Genomic DNA, 19,159 nt, shown 5'->3' with positions numbered 1-19,159 from the left:
GTATCTGCCTTTCCTATGTTTGTCTTTTTAATTTAGATTAAACTGGCCTGTATTTTCAGAAAGGAGATGAAGACTGGCAGGCACAGCATGACTATGCACTTCTTTTTTCCTTATGCAAACAGGATCTTACTCTGCGCTCACTAGAGTTTGTGGGCATGCCTTGCAGTGGCAGTAAGCAGGCTCTACACTCCAGTGTGCCTGGTCACATCCAGGCTGATTTATTGGCTTTTTCTGTGGTCCCCATTCATTGCTTCCTGGCTCTGCTGGCTGACTGGTGCTGGGGTGGTGCTGCTCCTGGTGGGGGATCTGGGATGCTGCCAGGCACGTGCCAGCCTCCCCCACTGCATGTGCGTCCAGGCTGGCAGCGAGTGCTCTGCCGGTGTCACGACCCGGGTTGGGCCATCCCAGGGAGATTCAGATTAAAATGTTATAGTCTGAGGAAATGCTTGACCATCTGACACCCCTTGATTGGAATAAGGTGAAACAACACCCAAGGTTTATATGTGAATATTAGGTTTTATTAGCACTATAGGAGGAATACTAACACTTTGATTATTATCTCAGACACTGCAGTTGTAGAGGCTTTTGCAATTGTAAAGGATTATTTTGATTGCAAAAGACACAATACATACATGTTCAAGCTGCACAACCTGAGAAGAATTGAGGTGAGACCTTGCAAACAATTTTAGGAAGGAAAAGAGACAGAATAGGAAAATAAAAGAAGAAAACAGATAGATAACAGAAAATCACAAGAGCTGGATCCAGCATTGGGCCAGCCAACAGGAGAGTTGGTGTCAATGAGGTTTCTGAAGCCCACCATCACATGTCCTTTTATAGACCTGTTTCACTTCAAACAGTTTTGAATTATGAGTAAGCATGGTTGAGACATATCACCACTGAGGAACTGGAGTGGACCTCTACTCCCTCAGTTCCTCCATAGTTATCTCTATTGTTGTTTGCATGTGCAGGTCTTAGGCCATATGCAGGCTATTGTTTCCATAGGGGCCAGACAGTCCTTTGTCAGGCAGTCCTTTTGTTTTCTTTGAGGACTTCCGAAGATGTTTCAACACCACTCCCCAAAATAGGTCCTGAGGGCTGGTCCCTCACAGCCTGAACCATCACCATCTCCCACTTTCGCCTCAAGTCAGGGAGCAGAGCACATGCAAGGTTTCAGTGTTTTTCATGCTGAAGAAGTGATTTTTCAGGTTTGGGAGTCTGAGATTTTCTTTATTTTTAAGTTATGGACTTCTTCATTCTCCAGCCTACAGTGATTTCTGTATGTACACATTCTCCTAATGTTCCTGAGTCTGTCAGAGATCAAATAGGAAATTTGAGATTTGGATACATTTGGATATATATAATCAGGATCCAAAGGCTATAAATAATTTTCATAGTTCCTTGTGCAAGTCTCGTCAATTACTTCTTGTTTTCTCATCTGCAAAGTTATGGAGTACCTACACAACATAGTCAAGACTAGAATGAGTCTACCTCTGCAGTCCATTTTCACAGCAGTTATAGATTAATAATGTGGTTAATTATCTTGTTAGATTTTACTTTTTCTGTTCTACAGAATTAACAGCTGTGTAATACTTGTAGCTGTATAATATTAATAGCTTACTTAAGCATTGACAGAGCTTCTCATTCAGTGTGAAGGCAATGAAAACAGGTGCCCACTAAAAATGTTGTTCTGCTGGAAAATGTAATGTTTTCTAAATAACCTGCAACATTTTCCTGTAAAAAAGAATGATGTTATTTTTTCCATATATATTTATTCACGTACGCATACTAATGAAAATTGGCAAAAGAGACTTCTCAAAAAGTAGTATCTCAAAAATCTCTCAAGTAATGTGGTTTTTTGCACACCCTTGTTTCTTGCATCTTGTATCTCAAGATACAGTACAGTATTCAGATGATAAAGAAGATAAGCCACTATATCACTGTCACCATTTAGATGTGTAAACAATAAGAAATGCTTTATAATATTTCAGCCTGATTAAGAAAACTGTTTCTGTGTTTTTCTTTTTGCTTAACGTATTTTCAGGTATCTGCACTTTAATCAAATAGAAACGTTGGAACCTGAATCGTTTACCCATCTTCCAAAACTTGAAAGGCTGTAAGTTTGTTTTTCTTGGGGTAAGATTCAGAAGAGTCAGCTTACTTCTTTCTTTTAATTAAATAAAATTTTTGAAACTAGAAAAAAATATTCTTATCATTCCCATAGATTATTTTAGTCTAAATTTTGTGTAGTAACTACTATGTAGTCTTTGCCAAGAACAGGCTGACATAGGTATACAGAAGTGAGCGTTTTCTGTGATATGTTCTTCTGTTGCAAAACTGTTTCCCAAAGAGCTGTGATCTATGTTTGGCCTAAAACAAATGTTAAGACTGAAGAAGCAGGAGATTTTTATTATGATTTTTTTCCCCCCCCTCATTTGAATGCCTCTGAGCTCCCCTCTTTTTGGTTACTTTGTCTTTTTATGGCTTCTTTTTTCCCATATAAACACACCAAATGTACCTTGAAGGCCACTTAAAAAATACCAGCAAATTGATTGCTGAAAAAGGTTGAACTTATTTTATGTTTGTAAAATTACTTGCTCTTAATGGACTTTCAAAAGAATGTAAAATAAATGAGCATGTGTCAAAATCTGAATTTTAACATGCGCATTTCTGTGCTTTTTAACAGATTTTTGCATAACAACAGAATAGCTCATTTGATTCCTGGAACATTTAGTCACTTAGAATCTATGAAGAGGCTGTAAGTAAACTGAATTATTATTGAACTAAAGAAAGTTATACTGTACCTCATATTGCAATATTTATCTTCCTTGAAAATGTTATTCATTGTGTAATTGTTCTAAATATTAAATAATTTTTCCTAAGCTGTACTTCATTTGTTTATGTACACAGATTGAGACCTTTGCTTCACATCCTGCTGTCTTTAGTAACTAAGTCCTTCTTCTTGTTTTCTGTCTTGGAATTATTTGTAGTCATCTGGTCTTGTTTTATAGACCAAATAATATAGATGGGCCCTTCTTTGGTTTGTTTTTGTTTGTTTACTTCTGTCCCCTTCTCTATGTTTTACTGGATGATCCTTCTATGATCTCTTTCAACATTTGATTATTTTAGTATTTTCTTGTAATTCTGTTACTTGTCCTGATGATAAGCATAGTTATAAAAAGCTACTTGGTGGTGTAAGAATATAAGAATTAATTTCAAAAGCCACTCCAGAAGCCAATTCTTGAAATGCCATTCACTTGGAAAATTAGAGGCTTCTTAGTCCCTGAGTAGCATTTGAACACAGACCTTTATAAGACTGCCACAGTAAGATACCTTTCAGAGAATTTTGGATCTCCACTGGTCACATTCTTTAAATTATTGAACACTGCCATTTTGAGGAAGGTAGTCATTCATTCACCCCCCCTCATTCGTTCATCCCATCCTTTCCAGGAAGACTGCTGAGGTTGTGCTGTGCAGTCAGTCACTGTGCTAAATCTGCCAAGAAAAGAGATTGCAAGGGAAACAGCAGGAAGGTGATTCCACTGGTTCAGGGCACTTGTGAAACCATACCTTTAACTGTGTTTGAAAGGCAAAATAAAGTAAATTTTAATGGTGAATGCACCTTCCAGTAGTAGCTGCTTCACACATTCCTTCCTTAACGTCCTGTGGAATTCAAGCAAACAGAAGGAGATGCTTCTTCACATAGTGCCTAGGTAAAGGGGAATTTTAATATTGACTGTTAGTGGAACAGTATGCTGGGTTAGACTTCCATGTAAATTCTACCACTAACATCTGATATACTGGGAGACATTTGTGCAGTAGCTTGTAAAATAATTTTCCTTGGTCTTGTCTGTTTTTCATAGGAAAGCAAGGAATAAAAAATATCTGGGCTTTTGTACAAGAAGTTACAAAACGTATTAAAAGACAACATGATCAATAACTTTTCTACCCCAAAAGATAAACCACACTGAAGTTGCTTTCCCGTGCAACTTTTATTCCAACTGAAAGAGGGGGGATTTAGATTAGGCATTAGGAGGAAATTCTTCTCTCTGAGGGTGGTGAGACACTGGAATAAATTGCTCAGGGAAGTTTTGGAAGCCCCGTCCCTGGAAGTATTCAAGGGCAAGCTGGGTGGGGCTCTGAGCAACCTGGTCTAGTGAGAGATGTCCCTGCCAATGCAGGAGGGTTGGAACTAGATGATCTTTCAGGTCCCTTCCAACCCAAACCGTTATGTGATTCTTTGATATATTTAATAATACAAATTTCTGTATTTAATGTTTGTTTTTCCTACTGGGCCCTCCACCATAAAATGCAGTGCTCTGTAGTAACACAGCCCTCCATTACTGAAAAGATAGTCAATGGAATGTATGAGTTCTCATTATCTGCAATAGGCAGGTGTTTTACCAAGCTACCAACCCACTGAACTCAACAAGAGCTTAATGCTTAAATAAAACTGTGGGTCCTTGTCTTAGTTCCCTGGTCAGCAAACTGGGAAGTTGTAAAAATGTCAGGTTAGCTATGAAGTTACTACAGTAATAACTATTAAACAGAAAAAAAATGTGGGGAGAATGGTGTAAGTTCCTTATTTAAGCAAAGTTTGTATAACACCAAAATAAAACCTAATTTATTCATTGTATGCTTGGGTTAAAAAAGAAACTTTCTTTAGTTGTTTGCTATATTGAACACAGTCCAGCCCATGCAGTCAAAGTGATACGCATTTTTGTCATAAAGACTACCAGAATGCATGTAAACAAGTGACCGTCATCTGTATTGCAGATTGCCACTTGGCTCTCTTCACAGAAGAGGATACTGCTGAATTATTTTATCCTAACAAAGTAGTCAGAGCTCGCTAAGAAGTGTTATGGCTGCTTCTCTTCTTGTTGCAGGCGTTTGGATTCAAATGCTCTTCACTGTGACTGTGAAATCCTGTGGCTGGCAGAGCTGTTGAAGAAGTATGCAGAGTCGGGTAATGCTCAAGCAGCAGCTACTTGCGAGTATCCACGAAGGATCCAGGGAAGATCAGTGGCCACGATAACACCGGAAGAACTTAACTGTGGTGGGTTTGCCACTTCCTGCTGGCTTCTTCAACATTTTAAATGTACTCAGATGTTTGTTTTTGGTTTTCTTTTGGTTTTGTTTGGTTATATTTTTTTCTTATGTTCTCTTCGATAACACTGACTACTTCTGGTCAATATTAGTTATTTCCAGAAATTCATTATGTTCTAAAATTTCTTCCCAGTTTTTGTCTGCTTCTGACACAACTCATTGCTTTTACCCCTCAGCTATGTTTAATGACACACATATAGCAGTGTTTGAAATTTCTCATAGAGAAACTAAATGCAGTTATTCAGAAGGAATTTATTTTTCCTTTTTACAGTTTGGTTTTGCGAAAAAGGATTGTCAGCTCGGGTGTTTGGTGTCCTTTATTCCATTTTGTACGAGGGAAAGGGAAGAAAGAAACCATACAGAGTTGCTCCTGATTTCAGAGACCATATTCTTACAACTCTTGATAATATTAGTTGACCTGGGGTTGTGCCATTGGATTTATTTTTTACTCAGCTATACTCAACAAGGAGTGCTGTGCTCAGATACTGAAATCCTGTCACTTAAGAATTAATAGATTTTGTTCATCTGCATTCCTTCAGCCTAGGAGTGCACAGGCTGTGTGCCCTGTGGGCATTCCTGGGCTCAGCCCTGGCACCTGTCCTGTTCCAGAACCAAAAGGCAGATTTATCATCAGGCAGTGGGCATTTGCCTGCCCAGCCACATGATGAGGTGAAGATAAAAAATAAGTAAATTGTCCTTTTGTTTATGTCAGCTGTAATTCTTATAATTAAAATTATGGCCATAAGCTTCTACAGAGTTCTTGAAAAAGATAATAAAAAGAGGATTTGATGCAAGAATAATTTACATGGCATCCTACCAGCTCCCTGCACATCTAAAGAGCCTGAATATGGAAATTGTGGGAAGCAAGCCGGACAAATTACTCTGTAGGAGGCAGGTTAGAGACTGATACTTATCTAGAGGAAGTTATTTTAAATGGCACTTGCACTTTCTGCTTTAAAGTTTTTCCTTCATAAGCAAATTGAGCCTTTGTTCAAATAAACAAATCAGCTACTTTAGAACCTGATAGAAATTTGCACAATCCACTTCCAGTCTGCTAAAAGGTTCTAAGGAACAATGAAGTATGCCAGAAACCCCACAGTCACTTTTTGCATGTGGAAAAATGCACTTAATCTTTATTAAGCATATTTATATATATATTTTAAGTTAAAACAGTTGTGAAAAATATTTTTCTATGAGGTGTATGGAAAAAAAAATGATTTACCATTCTTTAGTAGCTTTAAAACAAGTAAGAGTTCCTTATAAGTTTTACTGTTGTTACAGAGAGGCCAAGAATTACATCAGAGCCTCAGGATGTGGATGTTACCTCAGGGAATACAGTGTACTTCACTTGCAGAGCTGAAGGCAATCCTAAACCAGAAATTATCTGGCTTCGAAACAAGTAAGTTTAAAAGAGGAAGAGAGAAACTTGATGCAAGTATTTTTGTCTGTGTGTATGTTTCTGGGTACATGTCCACATTCCTTATTTGCTGATATGTGGAATAGTTACATCAGAAACATATTATAATTAAAAGAAATATATGAAGTAATAACAGCTCAGATCTGGTTTAGTGACTAAGCACTTAAGTAAACACTTAAAAGCTGATAAATTTAGAAGATATTAATTTATGACTATAATAATATTGGTAAGATTTTTCAACTCTAGTTATACCTACAAAATTGCTCATACATATAAAGCTCTAAATCATTTGTATGTAAGTACCAGGCAATCCAATATGGGCATGTTGCACATGCAGTCTGTGGGCTCACAGTATGTTTGCATTACATTTTGAAGCAGAGCAAAAGCTACTTTTTTAAAGGACTCTAGCTGTATAAGAGTTAGGTTTCAGTGGAGGTCTTCCGTGAAGCCCCAGCTCCTCAGAGGCAGCTTTCCTTCAGGGTATAGCTCCATCTCAGAAGAAGACAGAGATACCAATTTCCAGGCTTCCCAAACTAGTACATGGAAGGGCAGGCAAGTGCTTGTATCATAGGATTGCAGGATAATTCGGGTTGGACGTGGTGTCAGGAGGCCTCCACTGCAGCCTGCTGCTCAAAGCAGGATTTTACCAGTTTGCTCTATAAAGTTTGGTCTTGAAAGCCTCCAAGGATGGAGGTGGCACAACATTTCTGGGAAACCTGCTCCATTGCATCTCCTCATTGCCTTGGGGATGGAGGGAAGGGCCTGTAAAGGATGCACATCTTTCAGCAGCCCAAGGACCAGCCTGCTGCAGAGTGGCTGCTCAAGCTTTCTCCAGAGCCTGGCTTCCTCTTGCAGTGCTGGGCATGACTGAACCAGCCACATGACAGCGCTTTGACCCCCTTAAACTGTTGTTAATTTACAATGGGCATGTGAATTAAAAGTTGACCACTAGTTTATCCAGACTTTAGCCTAATAATGCTCTTACATGGATGTAAAACCTGTTCTGGAAGATAAAATCCTTCACTTTTTATATCAGTAAGTGAACCATGTTTGTTAGTTGCTGATAAAGTGTAGCAACATATGATTCTGTAGCTTCGTGTTAATGTCAAAACCCTATGTGCAGCAAGGGTGCAACATTTACAGAGCATGCCTTGAACTTGGATGGTATAATTGTTTCATTAAAATTTTCTTTGGCTCATGTACTTTTTATAATAAACAAAGAAAACATGTATTCAGAATACACATATGAAAGAGTTTTCAGAAGAAATTTGAACTTGGCATGTGGGATTATTGACTTTGGCTTGTTTCCTGGCTGCATGAATGAGAGCAAAGCTCTTTGCAAGGTAGTTGAATATGGCAAGATTTCAGTCAAAAGCCACTGACCTGTTGAGCGGTATGTGGAATAGATCAGCAGTCAGGCTGGGTTTTGTACATAGGAGGTGAGATCTCCTCCCTCCTCTGTGCTGTCTTTGTCATATGAAGGGGGATGGAGTGAGAAACAGCTCCTTTAACAAAAAATCGTAACTGTTCTTAGTTAATACCACAGAAATGTATCTATGACGTAGCCTGAAGACCTGATCTTAACTTATGTTTCAAGCCAGTACAAATTCTAATCATGTCCATTAGTGGTCTTAGAGCAATCCAGAGAAGAGTTTGCGACAAAGATGGTTCTATAGCAATTAACCCCTCTTCTAGTAGAACGTATCTTGAGTGTTGAACTTTCATGTCATACTTGCAGTGGAAACATTTTAAATTGATTTGCCAGTTAGAACATCCTTAAAAGAAAATGAGGCCAGGTATATGTATTTTGTTTACTTTTTTTCCTGTAAGCATTTACTCATTAAAGTAGTTTGGCTTTTCATTTTGAAGATGTAATACTTGCATAAGCAAAATTGATTAATTTTTTCCTTTTCCTCTTCTTCTTCTCTTTAGGAGAAAACTAAATTTTTTAAATTTTACTCAAAAGGGTTGCTTTGAGTAATATATTTTGGGTTTTATTATATGGTAGTTTTTTGTGCTTGTGATTTAAAGGTTTAACTCCAGCAGACTCTTTTCTTCACAGTAATGAGCTCAGCATGAAAGAAGATTCTCGTCTAAACTTGCTAGATGATGGAACGTTGATGATTCAGAATACTCAAGAAACAGACCAAGGCATTTACCAGTGCATGGCAAAAAATGTGGCTGGAGAAGTGAAAACTCAGGAAGTGACTCTTAGATACTTTGAGTCACCAGGTAAAGAACATCAAGTCTGAATTTTTCATACAGATACAGAATTGTTTTGATTAAAAGATTGCTTAGAATAAGATGCTTTGGCTCTTGTATATTTTGTATATCTTGAATATTCCTGACATGTAACTTTCTTGTTCTTGAGTGTCTTAAGAATTAGATAATTAAATTATAATATCCCTGGGACAAAAACACAGATCAGCCAGTGATTAATATCTTTAGTGTAGTATGCAATTCTGATAATAGTTATGTTGGCTGTTTGTAGAAGGGTTAGGAAAAAACGCTGTTGCATTGTGATGTTGCTCAGTGCAGTGGAGTTGTCTCCAGATACCTGAAAACCACAAACTTCTGAACAGATCACTCATGAAAGCTTCGGCACACATTATGCAACCATCCTTGCTCAGGAGCTATTTAGCCTGAACCTCTGTCTAGCCAGTGCTTCGTGTTTGCAAGCACTAAATTCCTGCCCAGTCTGTAATGTTTTTAAATTCCATCCTTCCCTGTGAGAAAATGTTGACACTCAGCATCAGGTAGATTTAAAATGTCAGTGCAGTGTACGCATATAGTTGGAAAAAGCTACTAAAGTGTGTCTTAATCAGTTTTGTCTTTTTGTGCACTTACGACAATTTTTAGCCAGTTTGTTTTCTGGGTCTCAGTCTCTATGTTTTGAAGAGACCTCTATAAAGATGAGCAAATGAGAAGGAAATGTTTTAAAATTGTTTTAATGGGACATCAGTGCCATTATATGAGCTTTTACTTTTTTCCTATTGGTATTTATAAATGTCTGCAGCTAAATTAGGCTTAAAACGAGGTAGAGTTTGCATCAGGATTAGAAGTATGTTGGAACAAAGCTATTAAAACCCTCTAGATTCCCCAAACTATTGAAATATTCAGCTAAATTAGTGCTATATGAGCTTAAAGACATATTTACTCATTGCTCTTTCCTCACAGCCCGGCCTAGTTTTGTGATTCACCCACAAAATACCGAAGTACTAGTTGGAGAGAGTGTTACCTTGGAGTGCAGTGCAGCTGGGCACCCTCAGCCACGAATTACCTGGACCAAAGGCGACAGAACCCCTTTACCAAGTGACCCTCGCATCACAATAACTCCGTCAGGAGGACTTTACATACAAAATGTGAAGCAGGAGGACAGTGGCGAGTATACCTGTTTTGCATCTAACAGCATAGATAATATCCATGCCACTGCATACATCATAGTCCAAGGTGAGTAACGTTAAACTACGGGTGGCATGCTGGAAAACATTTTACGTGGAGTACGTTGCTTGAGATTGTGTGGTTCTGTCTTGTTTTCTGAATTGTCAGAGCCCAATTAAAATAAGAGTTTTTTCTTTTAATTATACTCTTCTAGGGTAGTCCATAGGAAATTTGCTATACATTTCACCCAGAGTAAATACTATATACTAATTGTCTGAAGGTTAAGTTTCATTGATCATTCTCAGACATTAATAATTGGTGTTTTGAAATGTATCCTTTTTTATTATACATTTTATTTGCCTGTAGGAATAAACATACCCTGTCCAGTTTGTGGGGAACTGCATATTTTCTGTAACAGGAAGCAATCCTAGAAATTATAATTTGTGCCTGGAGTACTAGAAATGGAGGTTCAAGTACAGATCTGTGCTGCCTTTCTTTTGTAAACACTTCAATGAATGTGGTTACATTTTCTCCTGAGCTTTGTAGAAACTCACTCTGCCAACCAAGACATTAGCATAACTTTTACTTGAACTTACTGCAATCAGAATTATTTCAGGACTTTACATCAACTGTATCAATATTATCAAGTATTTTGAGAACAATATATCAAAAAGCTTTCTATATAAATGGAGATTATTTTTTGCAAATGTTTTAATGCTGAAGCTTTTATTTGCAAATAATTTTTAGTAACTCATGTTAAGATCTCTAGTTGGCAAACAGTTTGTATTGTAAATGCTTTGTTAATGAGTTTAGTTTTTGAAGTTATTACACAACTTGGTGGTGGTGTTTGTTCATTTATCATTCACCAGTGGAAGACTGTGTTTTGAGAGCTGAACAACTTCCTTCCCTTGCTGATAATGCCATGATGTTATTGCGGCAAGTGCTGCCCTAACTCTGTGCTCTACAGTCATCACAATATAAGAGAATCCCATTAGCATCTCTTTTCCCACCAATATGAACTATTCAAGTCACACAGGAAACTATATGTGATTTCAGACAGTGATTTTTCTGATGGCTTTTGTTAACCAGTTTCTTTTCTCTTTTGTAGCTCTGCCTCAGTTTACTGTCACTCCTCAAGACAAAATGGTGATTGAGGGACAAACAGTTGACTTCCCTTGTGAAGCACAGGGTTATCCCCAGCCTGTTATTGCCTGGACTAAAGGAGGTAAGCATGCTCCATTTTTATATTTTAAACTACTATAATAGTTTAGCCTCATGAATTGAAAGGAGTTGCATGTATTTGTTTAGATGTTTCAGTCTCTGAGGGAAACAGGGCTCTTCTCTTTCTGATTTAGCTAGAAAAGGCAGGTGTCCCACAGAAGCTAGCTGCCCAAGCATTTTTCATTATTTAGTAACAAATAATTCAGTAAAACATAGGTATCCACAGTAGATTCCTAATAATAAATGTTTAAGAAATATGAGACAAATCGCTTGTGGCAATACCTATCACTGCCAGTTTACTGCAGAAGAAATGGCAGTTATGACAACTGTCGTTAACTGGAGATCTGAAATTGGGTGGGATGTGCTTTCTTCAGAAATCTCACTGTATGTGTAACTGCATTTCTGTCACTTAATGCACATTGACAGGAACACTGGGCTGCACTCTGCTGACTGTTTTATCAGGTTGTAGCTGTACAGGCATTAAGCCAAATCCAGTGGGAAGAAATACTCTAATGGGTGTTCTATCAGTAAGTAAATATTCCAGTTAAATCAAATGAAGTAGCTCTAGCAGGCAAAGCAACTCTTACGAAATTCTAACTTCTGGTAGGTGAAGCAGATTTTTAGCAAACTCTTGATCATTTTGATGCTGATGATGTCCCTGTTTCTCTTTCTACCAAGATTGCTCCAACCAAATAAAATGTCCAGAAAACAGGAATAGGGTACAGACACTGATGTGCCTTTTCTTTCATTTTTGTTATATTCAGTTTTCTCAGTGCTGTATGTGTTTTGGTATTCTTCTTATGATGCATTCTCTTTTGGATGTTTTATCATGCTCCTTAAATTATTTATTTCTACACCAAACAGAGCAGAAATCAGGATCGTGATTGTATGCATATATATGTTTTGTTTGCTTTATGTGTTTATCTTCTGAGAAGTAAAGATTTCAAACTTTTTTTTTAAGAGACTGATTTTTTCCAGTGTTTTATGAAATTTAAAATCTTCTGGATTTCCCTTTTTTCTGACACAGGGGGACTTTGTTTTGCACTGCTATGAATTGCCAATGCTGTTGCTCTTTGTTTCAGGAGGCCAGTTGTCTGTTGACAGAAGACACTTAGTTCTATCCTCTGGAACCCTAAGGATTTCCAGGGTTGCTCTGCATGATCAGGGACAGTATGAATGCCAAGCTGTCAACATTATTGGATCTCAACGAATTGTTGTATACCTGACTGTACAGCCTAGAGGTATGTGCTCCATGTACAGCTGCTTAAAAAAAGGAAAAAATGAGCTTATACTAAAATACACAGTAATGTGTTTGTTTTGTTTTCTTTTCTTTTCCTAAAATGCAGGATTGATAATTATTTTTGATGGCACAACATGGATGATTTTGTATTTGTTTAAATTAAGAAAAGCTTTTGAAACAGAACTTGGATAATGCTTGGGTTTTTCTTCAAGACTTTTGCTGCATTTTACAATTATTCTGTTTGTTTTGAATTATAAGATGTTTCATTAGTTTTTATAAAATTAGCATGTGGGACAGTGTGTCTTGATATACTTTGTTTAAAGTCACTTGGAGAGTACATAAGCTTGCAGCGAAACATGGCCTTGTTAAAACCTTGTTAGAGTGAGGCTATATATTCACTTAAAAAAACTTGCTGTTCAGGGTATTGCTAACATTTCACATTTCTAATCATTGTTTCTGAGTATATCAATTTTTAGATTCATGGTGGTTTTAAATAAATAACGTTTATAGACACTTATCACTATTTGTACAGAGTATCATACCTTTAGAACAGTCTGTCTTCTGTGAAAGAGGTTTATCTGAATGGAGGTTTGCTTTGAAGGATGACAGTGTTCCTATGCTTGGGAAAATATTTTGTTTTGTGAAAAGGCTAGTTTCTTGTAAGACTTTTTGTTGTTAACTAAATAGTGTTATTAACATCATGTTTTGATGTCCAGAAACAGAAGACATTTTTTTACAACAGCAGAATGACCTTCACAGTGAGAAGTCATTCCTTATATTTATAATAAGCCAATGCAGAAAAAACCACAAAACTACTCAATTTTTCTCATACTCTTCTTCAAGTAAATTCTAAGTAAGCTATTTCTAGCATGAATAAAAATCATATTAATATTTATAATTTAGTTAAGTACTGTGGTGTTTAAATAAATTCAAGGAGATTAAACATTGAATTCAAAGCATTTCTTGTTAGTGACCTCATTTTAAACAATATTTTAGTGAAAAGGGCTCAAATGTCTTCCTGATTGTAGATATATTTTAGAAAAAAAACCAACAACATTTATTTTCATCTATTTTTCTTAGTGAAGAGATTGATTTGTCAAAATTGAGATTTTTTTTTCACTTATATAAGATTGTTGCCTAAAATTCTATGAAACAAAACTAGTTTTTTAAAAGTTTTATAGCCTTCCAGCTGTGTTAAACTTCACTGAACTTAACTCAAGTTCAATAAAATTATTTTTGTGTAACTCGGGTTAAAAAATCCAGTTACCAAAAGATAGTAAATACAAGATTGAAGGCTGCATATGCAGCCTGAAATTGGACCTCTCCATACATGCGTTGCAATGCTATTTTCCATTGTGCAAGAAGAGGCAACTTTTTCTTCTGTGCTTCTAGCTGAAGGACTGTTCATTTGAGGAATGTCTAGCCAGTCGTCACTTCTGCTAAATCTGGTTTCTGATCCTTGATAGATACTCATATACAGTTAAACACCAGGGCCAGATTTGGTTGGTAGAATAAATGTATGCTTTGTGGCCAAATACTTCTCTGTACAAACACAGCCTCCTCTTACTCTCCAAAATTCTGATGTCTTACAGAGGAGATACAATTCTTAATGTCTTCATAGTCTTGTATGTGCTTCTCATGGTGATATCTGAGTGCTGGGTGTCAATCTGGATTCAAAGGAAGTTAGGATTTAAAAATGCATTAGTTTTCTTCACAGTGGATTTAGGCAACTGTGTACTGTGTATCCTTAAACTTGAAGGTGATTTTTTGATGATTTAAGGCCTAGGGCTCACTGGTGTTGGGGGGTGGTAGCTCTGTAAAGACTTAGCACCTCAGCAAGTTGGGCTGGAGGAATCACAGCTGAATGAGTTGTGCAAAGTTTTGCATTTATCATCTGAGAATTCTCTGTTGATTCTGTTTAAAAAATTAAAACAGAAAAAAAGACATGGACAGAAGTTGATGGGATGTCCATTATGGGGACTTCATTCAGATTTAACTGTTGACCTGAATTTTTTTCAGAACTTTTGATTTACGGAGCTTAAGAGGTTTTGGCAACTATTAGTCTGTTTTGTTAGAAGTTAAGAATAAGTAAAAATAAGCCTGAAACAGACATCGGAAATAAAGAGTTTTATTTCTAAGGCAAACTTACAAGCACCTAAAAACTTGCAGGAAAAAAATAGGGTTGTAGATTAAGAAATGTTGGGTAGCAGAAAAAAAAACAGTGTTGACCTCTTTTTAGACCGTCTTTTGCACAAGCTGTATTTCATACCTTGTCAATGTATCATTTGTTTTTTTAGTGACTCCAGTATTTGCTAGCGTTCCCAGTGACATGACAGTGGAAGTTGGCACAAATGTGCAGATCCCATGCAGTGCTCAAGGAGAGCCAGAGCCAGTAATTACATGGAACAAGGTACTACATACTTGTTTTTTTGTTGCAGAAAGGCAGTGGCCTTTCCATCTCTTCATAACTAACTATTTAAAGTGCACAGTGTCAAATTATTGCATGCTCTGGTGGCTGAAAACATTACTTGAACTTCAATGAGCAAATCTTTAAACAGAGCATATATATAGATACCAAACCAGAATTTTATATCTAGGTATAATACATATATGTGGTTATGCAGATCATTATACAAACCAGCTAAAATTCATAATGTAGGCCTTAAAGGGGCTGTGTATTTTAGTGACAGTTATGTATGAATATCATGTTAATATTCACAGTTTCAATGATACTACATATATAAAGCAATGAAAATATTGTATTGCTGAGCCTTTTGACACTGGTAGGTTGACATTTCAACCAGGACGTGTTTCAGTAACTCTTTAGTAATCTCTCTTTGGCTTTGATTTCCATTGGTGCAATAATTATTACATCAAACTATGAGAGTTATTAGCAGAGTTACCAGTAAATTAATGGGTTGCTAATACTGATCTTCAGTTTTCCTGATTATCTTTTTCTCTTCAAAAAAATGAGCATTAGAAAATGTACTTTAATGCACCTTAAATAGTTTCTAAATTCATAGCACATGGAGAATTGATGGAAATAAAGCTCTTGAGATCTTTTTAGTTGGTTAATTTGTAGTAAAATCAAATACATATGTTCTCAAGGGGTGCTATATTATTTTTGATCTTTAAATTTTTATGTGGTGAAGACTTATACCTCTTAAAATGCTTTGATTTTTAGTAATGCATCCTTTTAAAAATAAATGCGCACTGTAAAATTTGGAAGTACAAGCAAGTCCTCCTGTCAACGTAACAGTGTGTGAGTTTTTCATATAAGTGTATCTAAACCTGTTTGACTATTTATTATCTTGGTATACAAAGTAGAAATACGTAATAAACTATAAAAATAATATTGGGAAGAAAAAAAAAAAAAGACAAAAAATTAGCTTTGAAAACAGAGGATGTTTTCACAAACATTGTACTTTACTGCAGGATGGAGTACAGGTAACTGAGAGTGGGAAATTTCATGTTAGTCCGGAGGGATTTCTTACCATTCGTGATGTTGGAACAGCTGATGAAGGTCGATATGAATGTGTTGCCCGGAATACCATAGGATATTCCTCCGTTAGTATGGTCCTTAGTGTTAATGGTAAGGTGTATGAATCAGAGGTAGGAGTTAGATTATTACTTTTATTCTAATTGCTTAATTAAAGATGCAAACAAGTTATTATAATGACAAATTGTTTCCTTTATTCTTTTTTTTTTTTTTTTTACCCCCATAATCCTTTCTTCTTTTTTCATTTATTTCAAGCAACTATCTGCACAGATGTGAGTAAGATGGGAATATGTCAGCCAAAATATCTCTAGGAGTTAAGCTTCAAAACAAACAATGCTTTGGGCTCCAGTTAGTCATACTGCGCTCCTCTGGAGATATTTGGACCTATTAGAATTTCTTAGTAAAATACACAGTCTAGTCTTTAGGGATAGCTTGGCATCTTCAGAGGGGCACTTGGTTGAAAATTAGGCTGCAACAATTGTGAAAGACTTGAGGAAAGTCATAACGAGGAGAAAACAAAAGGAAAAGGAGAATTTTTGAGTATAATTATTTTATAGAAATAATGACAAATAATAGTTATTAATTATTGATACAAAATAATTGGTAATAAAGCAGCTAAAGAGGCTAAGGAAATAACTTTATTACTCAAAATGACCCTAATGCTTTTCTGATTCATTGAGTAAAACTGCATTTTTCAGACTCATTTTAATGGAAAATATTAAGGAAAATAGGTGAATTTTTTGTCTTTTAATAGAAAATATGACACAATATTTTTATACCAATGAAAAATAAGTATTGATCAGTGATTTCTCTAACGTATTGTATATTGTTTCCCACTGTTATGTCTGATGTCCTGTATTTTTTACTAAACTCATAAACATGTATCAGTGATTTTTCCAATATATTGATTACCATTATATCCGGCACATGGTAATAATACTCCTTGGCTCAAGCTGCTTTTAGTACGTTATCAATCTGTCCCCTCCTTTATGAAGAATAATAGTTCTTTAATAGTTCCTTAATCTGTGAAGGTGATTTCTGAGAGAAAAATTGTTAGACTGGGAATCATTCAGTGATATTTCATCTGCATATATGAAGTCTGATTTGTAGCATTTAATTGTAATGTGTTTATTTTTCTTGTAAACTGTAGCATCAGTAAACCTAAAATTAGTGAAACTACCCTTGATTAACCTGCATTCAGTCTGAAACTTTAAATTATTCCCTTTAGAGCTCTTGGGATATCAGATACTGTTTCTCTGTGATTGCTATTAAAGTGAAGCTACCAGAGAAGCAAGGACGAGTGGACAGATTATAAGTACTGGATACTTGCTATCTGGATAGTATTATAATAGCATAGCCAGGAATGCCTAAAAACTTGCATGTTAACATTTATTTTAAATAAAATTAATGTTTTATGAATGTTCCTAATGCATAAAAATATTTTCTTAACATTGAGACAGAATAAAGGTAAGTATTTGGAAGCTGAGGGACAGGTTTTGCTGGACATGTTCAATGATAAAGATGTTTTTCTTTTGCGATTTTCTTCTGTCCTTTTCTGGTGTTTCATAAAAGTCTCTGGATTAAGTATAGGATGTGTGTGGATTAAGTGTTTTTTTAAACTGAAAGAGGGTAGGTTTAGATTAGATATCAGGAAGAAATTCTTCACCATGAGAGTAATAAGGAACTGGAATACGTTGCCTAGGGAGGTAGTGGATGCCCCCTCCCTGGAGGTGTTCAAGGCCAGGTTGGATGGCGCCTTGTGCAGCCTCATCTAGTGTGAGGTGTCCCTGCTCATAGCAGGAAGGTTAGAACCTGATGATCTTTAAGGTCCCTTCCAACCTTAACCATTCTATGATTCTTCAGAGCAGAGAAAGGGGCTTCAGCTGCAGGTACAGCAGGCTAGGGATGGTTTTATTTGCCAGTACAGATGGTTAAGTTTGATTACCCAGGTCTAGACTCAAACTCATAGACAGCATAAGGTGCCAGTTATGAAGGAATAATGAAATACTGCCTAGAAAAGAAAAAAAAAACCACAACACAGCAACAGTCATGAAAAGCTTGCAAACATCAGTTTTTATGTCAGCTGATTTTGTACATCTGCTGATTTTATTCCAGTGTATTTGCTTTGGACTTTTTCCCTACTTTACCCTTCTTCCTGTGTGACTTATCCAATGTAAACACACTCTGGAAATTGTTAGCTGTTGCCTCTAGATCTGGTATTTCTTGGTTTAGACTGAAAGGAAGGTTGTTAGCCCTAGATACATTGTAGAAACATCCAGCTGCAACTGAGTACTGTATAAAAAGGTAGAGTAATGGATCTATGCATTAGTAAGTTTCCACTGTTATGCAGTCGGTAAATAGCTTTTTAGCATGTCTTTTTTAGCATAGTATGAAAGAGCTAGATAATTTTAAAATAGAAAAGCAGTGACCAAAATCAAATATTTATAGCCCTTTAAAACTCATATGTGTTGCATACTGGACTAAGCTCAGGAGAGGAACAATGCTAATTTACTGTAGCTATTTTTTCTATTTTGTTTTGAGGTTTTAGTGTGGTTTTTTGTGAGATCTCTTTAAATTTATGTGATGCATGCATTCTAAAAGGCAAACTGGATCTGTCAGTATTTTCCATTTGTAACACACTTCTGTAAACCCTTTAAATTCTTGCATTTAATTCAGTACTAATTTAGTACAAACTTAAAACCAGTTGAAATCAAAGGGAGTACTTGCATTGCTTTCATTGGGTATAGGTCAGACACTTGATATCAACACCTGAAAACTGATGATACTGCACATCAAAAAAACACCTTAATAATAATAATTCATTTTTTCTTTGGTCATTTTTAGTTGAAATTATAGTACTAATTAATGGACAGTTAAATGCCATATGCATTTAACTTCAGTTTATTTTGTTTTAGAATTATATCAAGTTGACTTTTAAACTTATATTAGCTTCTGTTTTAAGTTAATTTTGCTTTACTGTAATACACTTTGATAGAATTCTTAAATGGTTAAGAATTTTATATTCAGACAAACTAGTGCTTAAATAACAGGGGTTTACTTTGTACAACTGAATGATGTCGTGTCTAGACTCCATTTTATAGAAGTATCTCTTAATGGGTGACCATTTCTGCAATAACATGTTAATTCCTCTTTCTGTAGTCCCCAATGTCAGCCGAAATGGAGATCCTTTTGTTCAAACATCAATTGTGGAAGCAATTGCAACTGTTGACAGAGCAATAAATTCAACACGTACACATCTGTTTGACAGGTATCCCCTTCTTTTTTTTATATTGAGAAG

At 36.1% G+C, this 19,159-nt stretch overlaps 1 protein-coding gene across 3 annotated transcripts in view; it reads left to right on the top strand.

Annotated features, from left to right (window-relative positions):
* Positions 1 to 19,159, top strand: part of PXDN (peroxidasin) — an 84,465-nt gene that overhangs the window by 41,007 nt on the left and 24,299 nt on the right. For 2 of the 3 annotated variants that reach the window (XM_051615095.1, XM_051615094.1), the window contains 11 exons: positions 2,042 to 2,113; positions 2,684 to 2,755; positions 4,884 to 5,053; positions 6,385 to 6,502; positions 8,583 to 8,752; positions 9,698 to 9,970; positions 11,010 to 11,126; positions 12,205 to 12,363; positions 14,660 to 14,772; positions 15,798 to 15,954; positions 19,021 to 19,129. In XM_051615095.1, coding sequence (XP_051471055.1) covers positions 2,042 to 2,113; positions 2,684 to 2,755; positions 4,884 to 5,053; positions 6,385 to 6,502; positions 8,583 to 8,752; positions 9,698 to 9,970; positions 11,010 to 11,126; positions 12,205 to 12,363; positions 14,660 to 14,772; positions 15,798 to 15,954; positions 19,021 to 19,129 — 1,530 coding nt within the window. The remainder of the gene's footprint in view (positions 1 to 2,041; positions 2,114 to 2,683; positions 2,756 to 4,883; positions 5,054 to 6,384; positions 6,503 to 8,582; positions 8,753 to 9,697; positions 9,971 to 11,009; positions 11,127 to 12,204; positions 12,364 to 14,659; positions 14,773 to 15,797; positions 15,955 to 19,020; positions 19,130 to 19,159) is intronic. The other variant, XM_051615096.1, reaches the window with a different exon arrangement.

The sequence above is a fragment of the Apus apus genome, chromosome 3 (assembly GCF_020740795.1).
Source record: "Apus apus isolate bApuApu2 chromosome 3, bApuApu2.pri.cur, whole genome shotgun sequence".
Classification (NCBI taxonomy): domain Eukaryota; kingdom Metazoa; phylum Chordata; class Aves; order Apodiformes; family Apodidae; genus Apus; species Apus apus.
The sequence above is the reverse complement of the archived record's forward strand: the minus strand, read 5'-3'. Positions and strand labels throughout refer to the sequence as shown.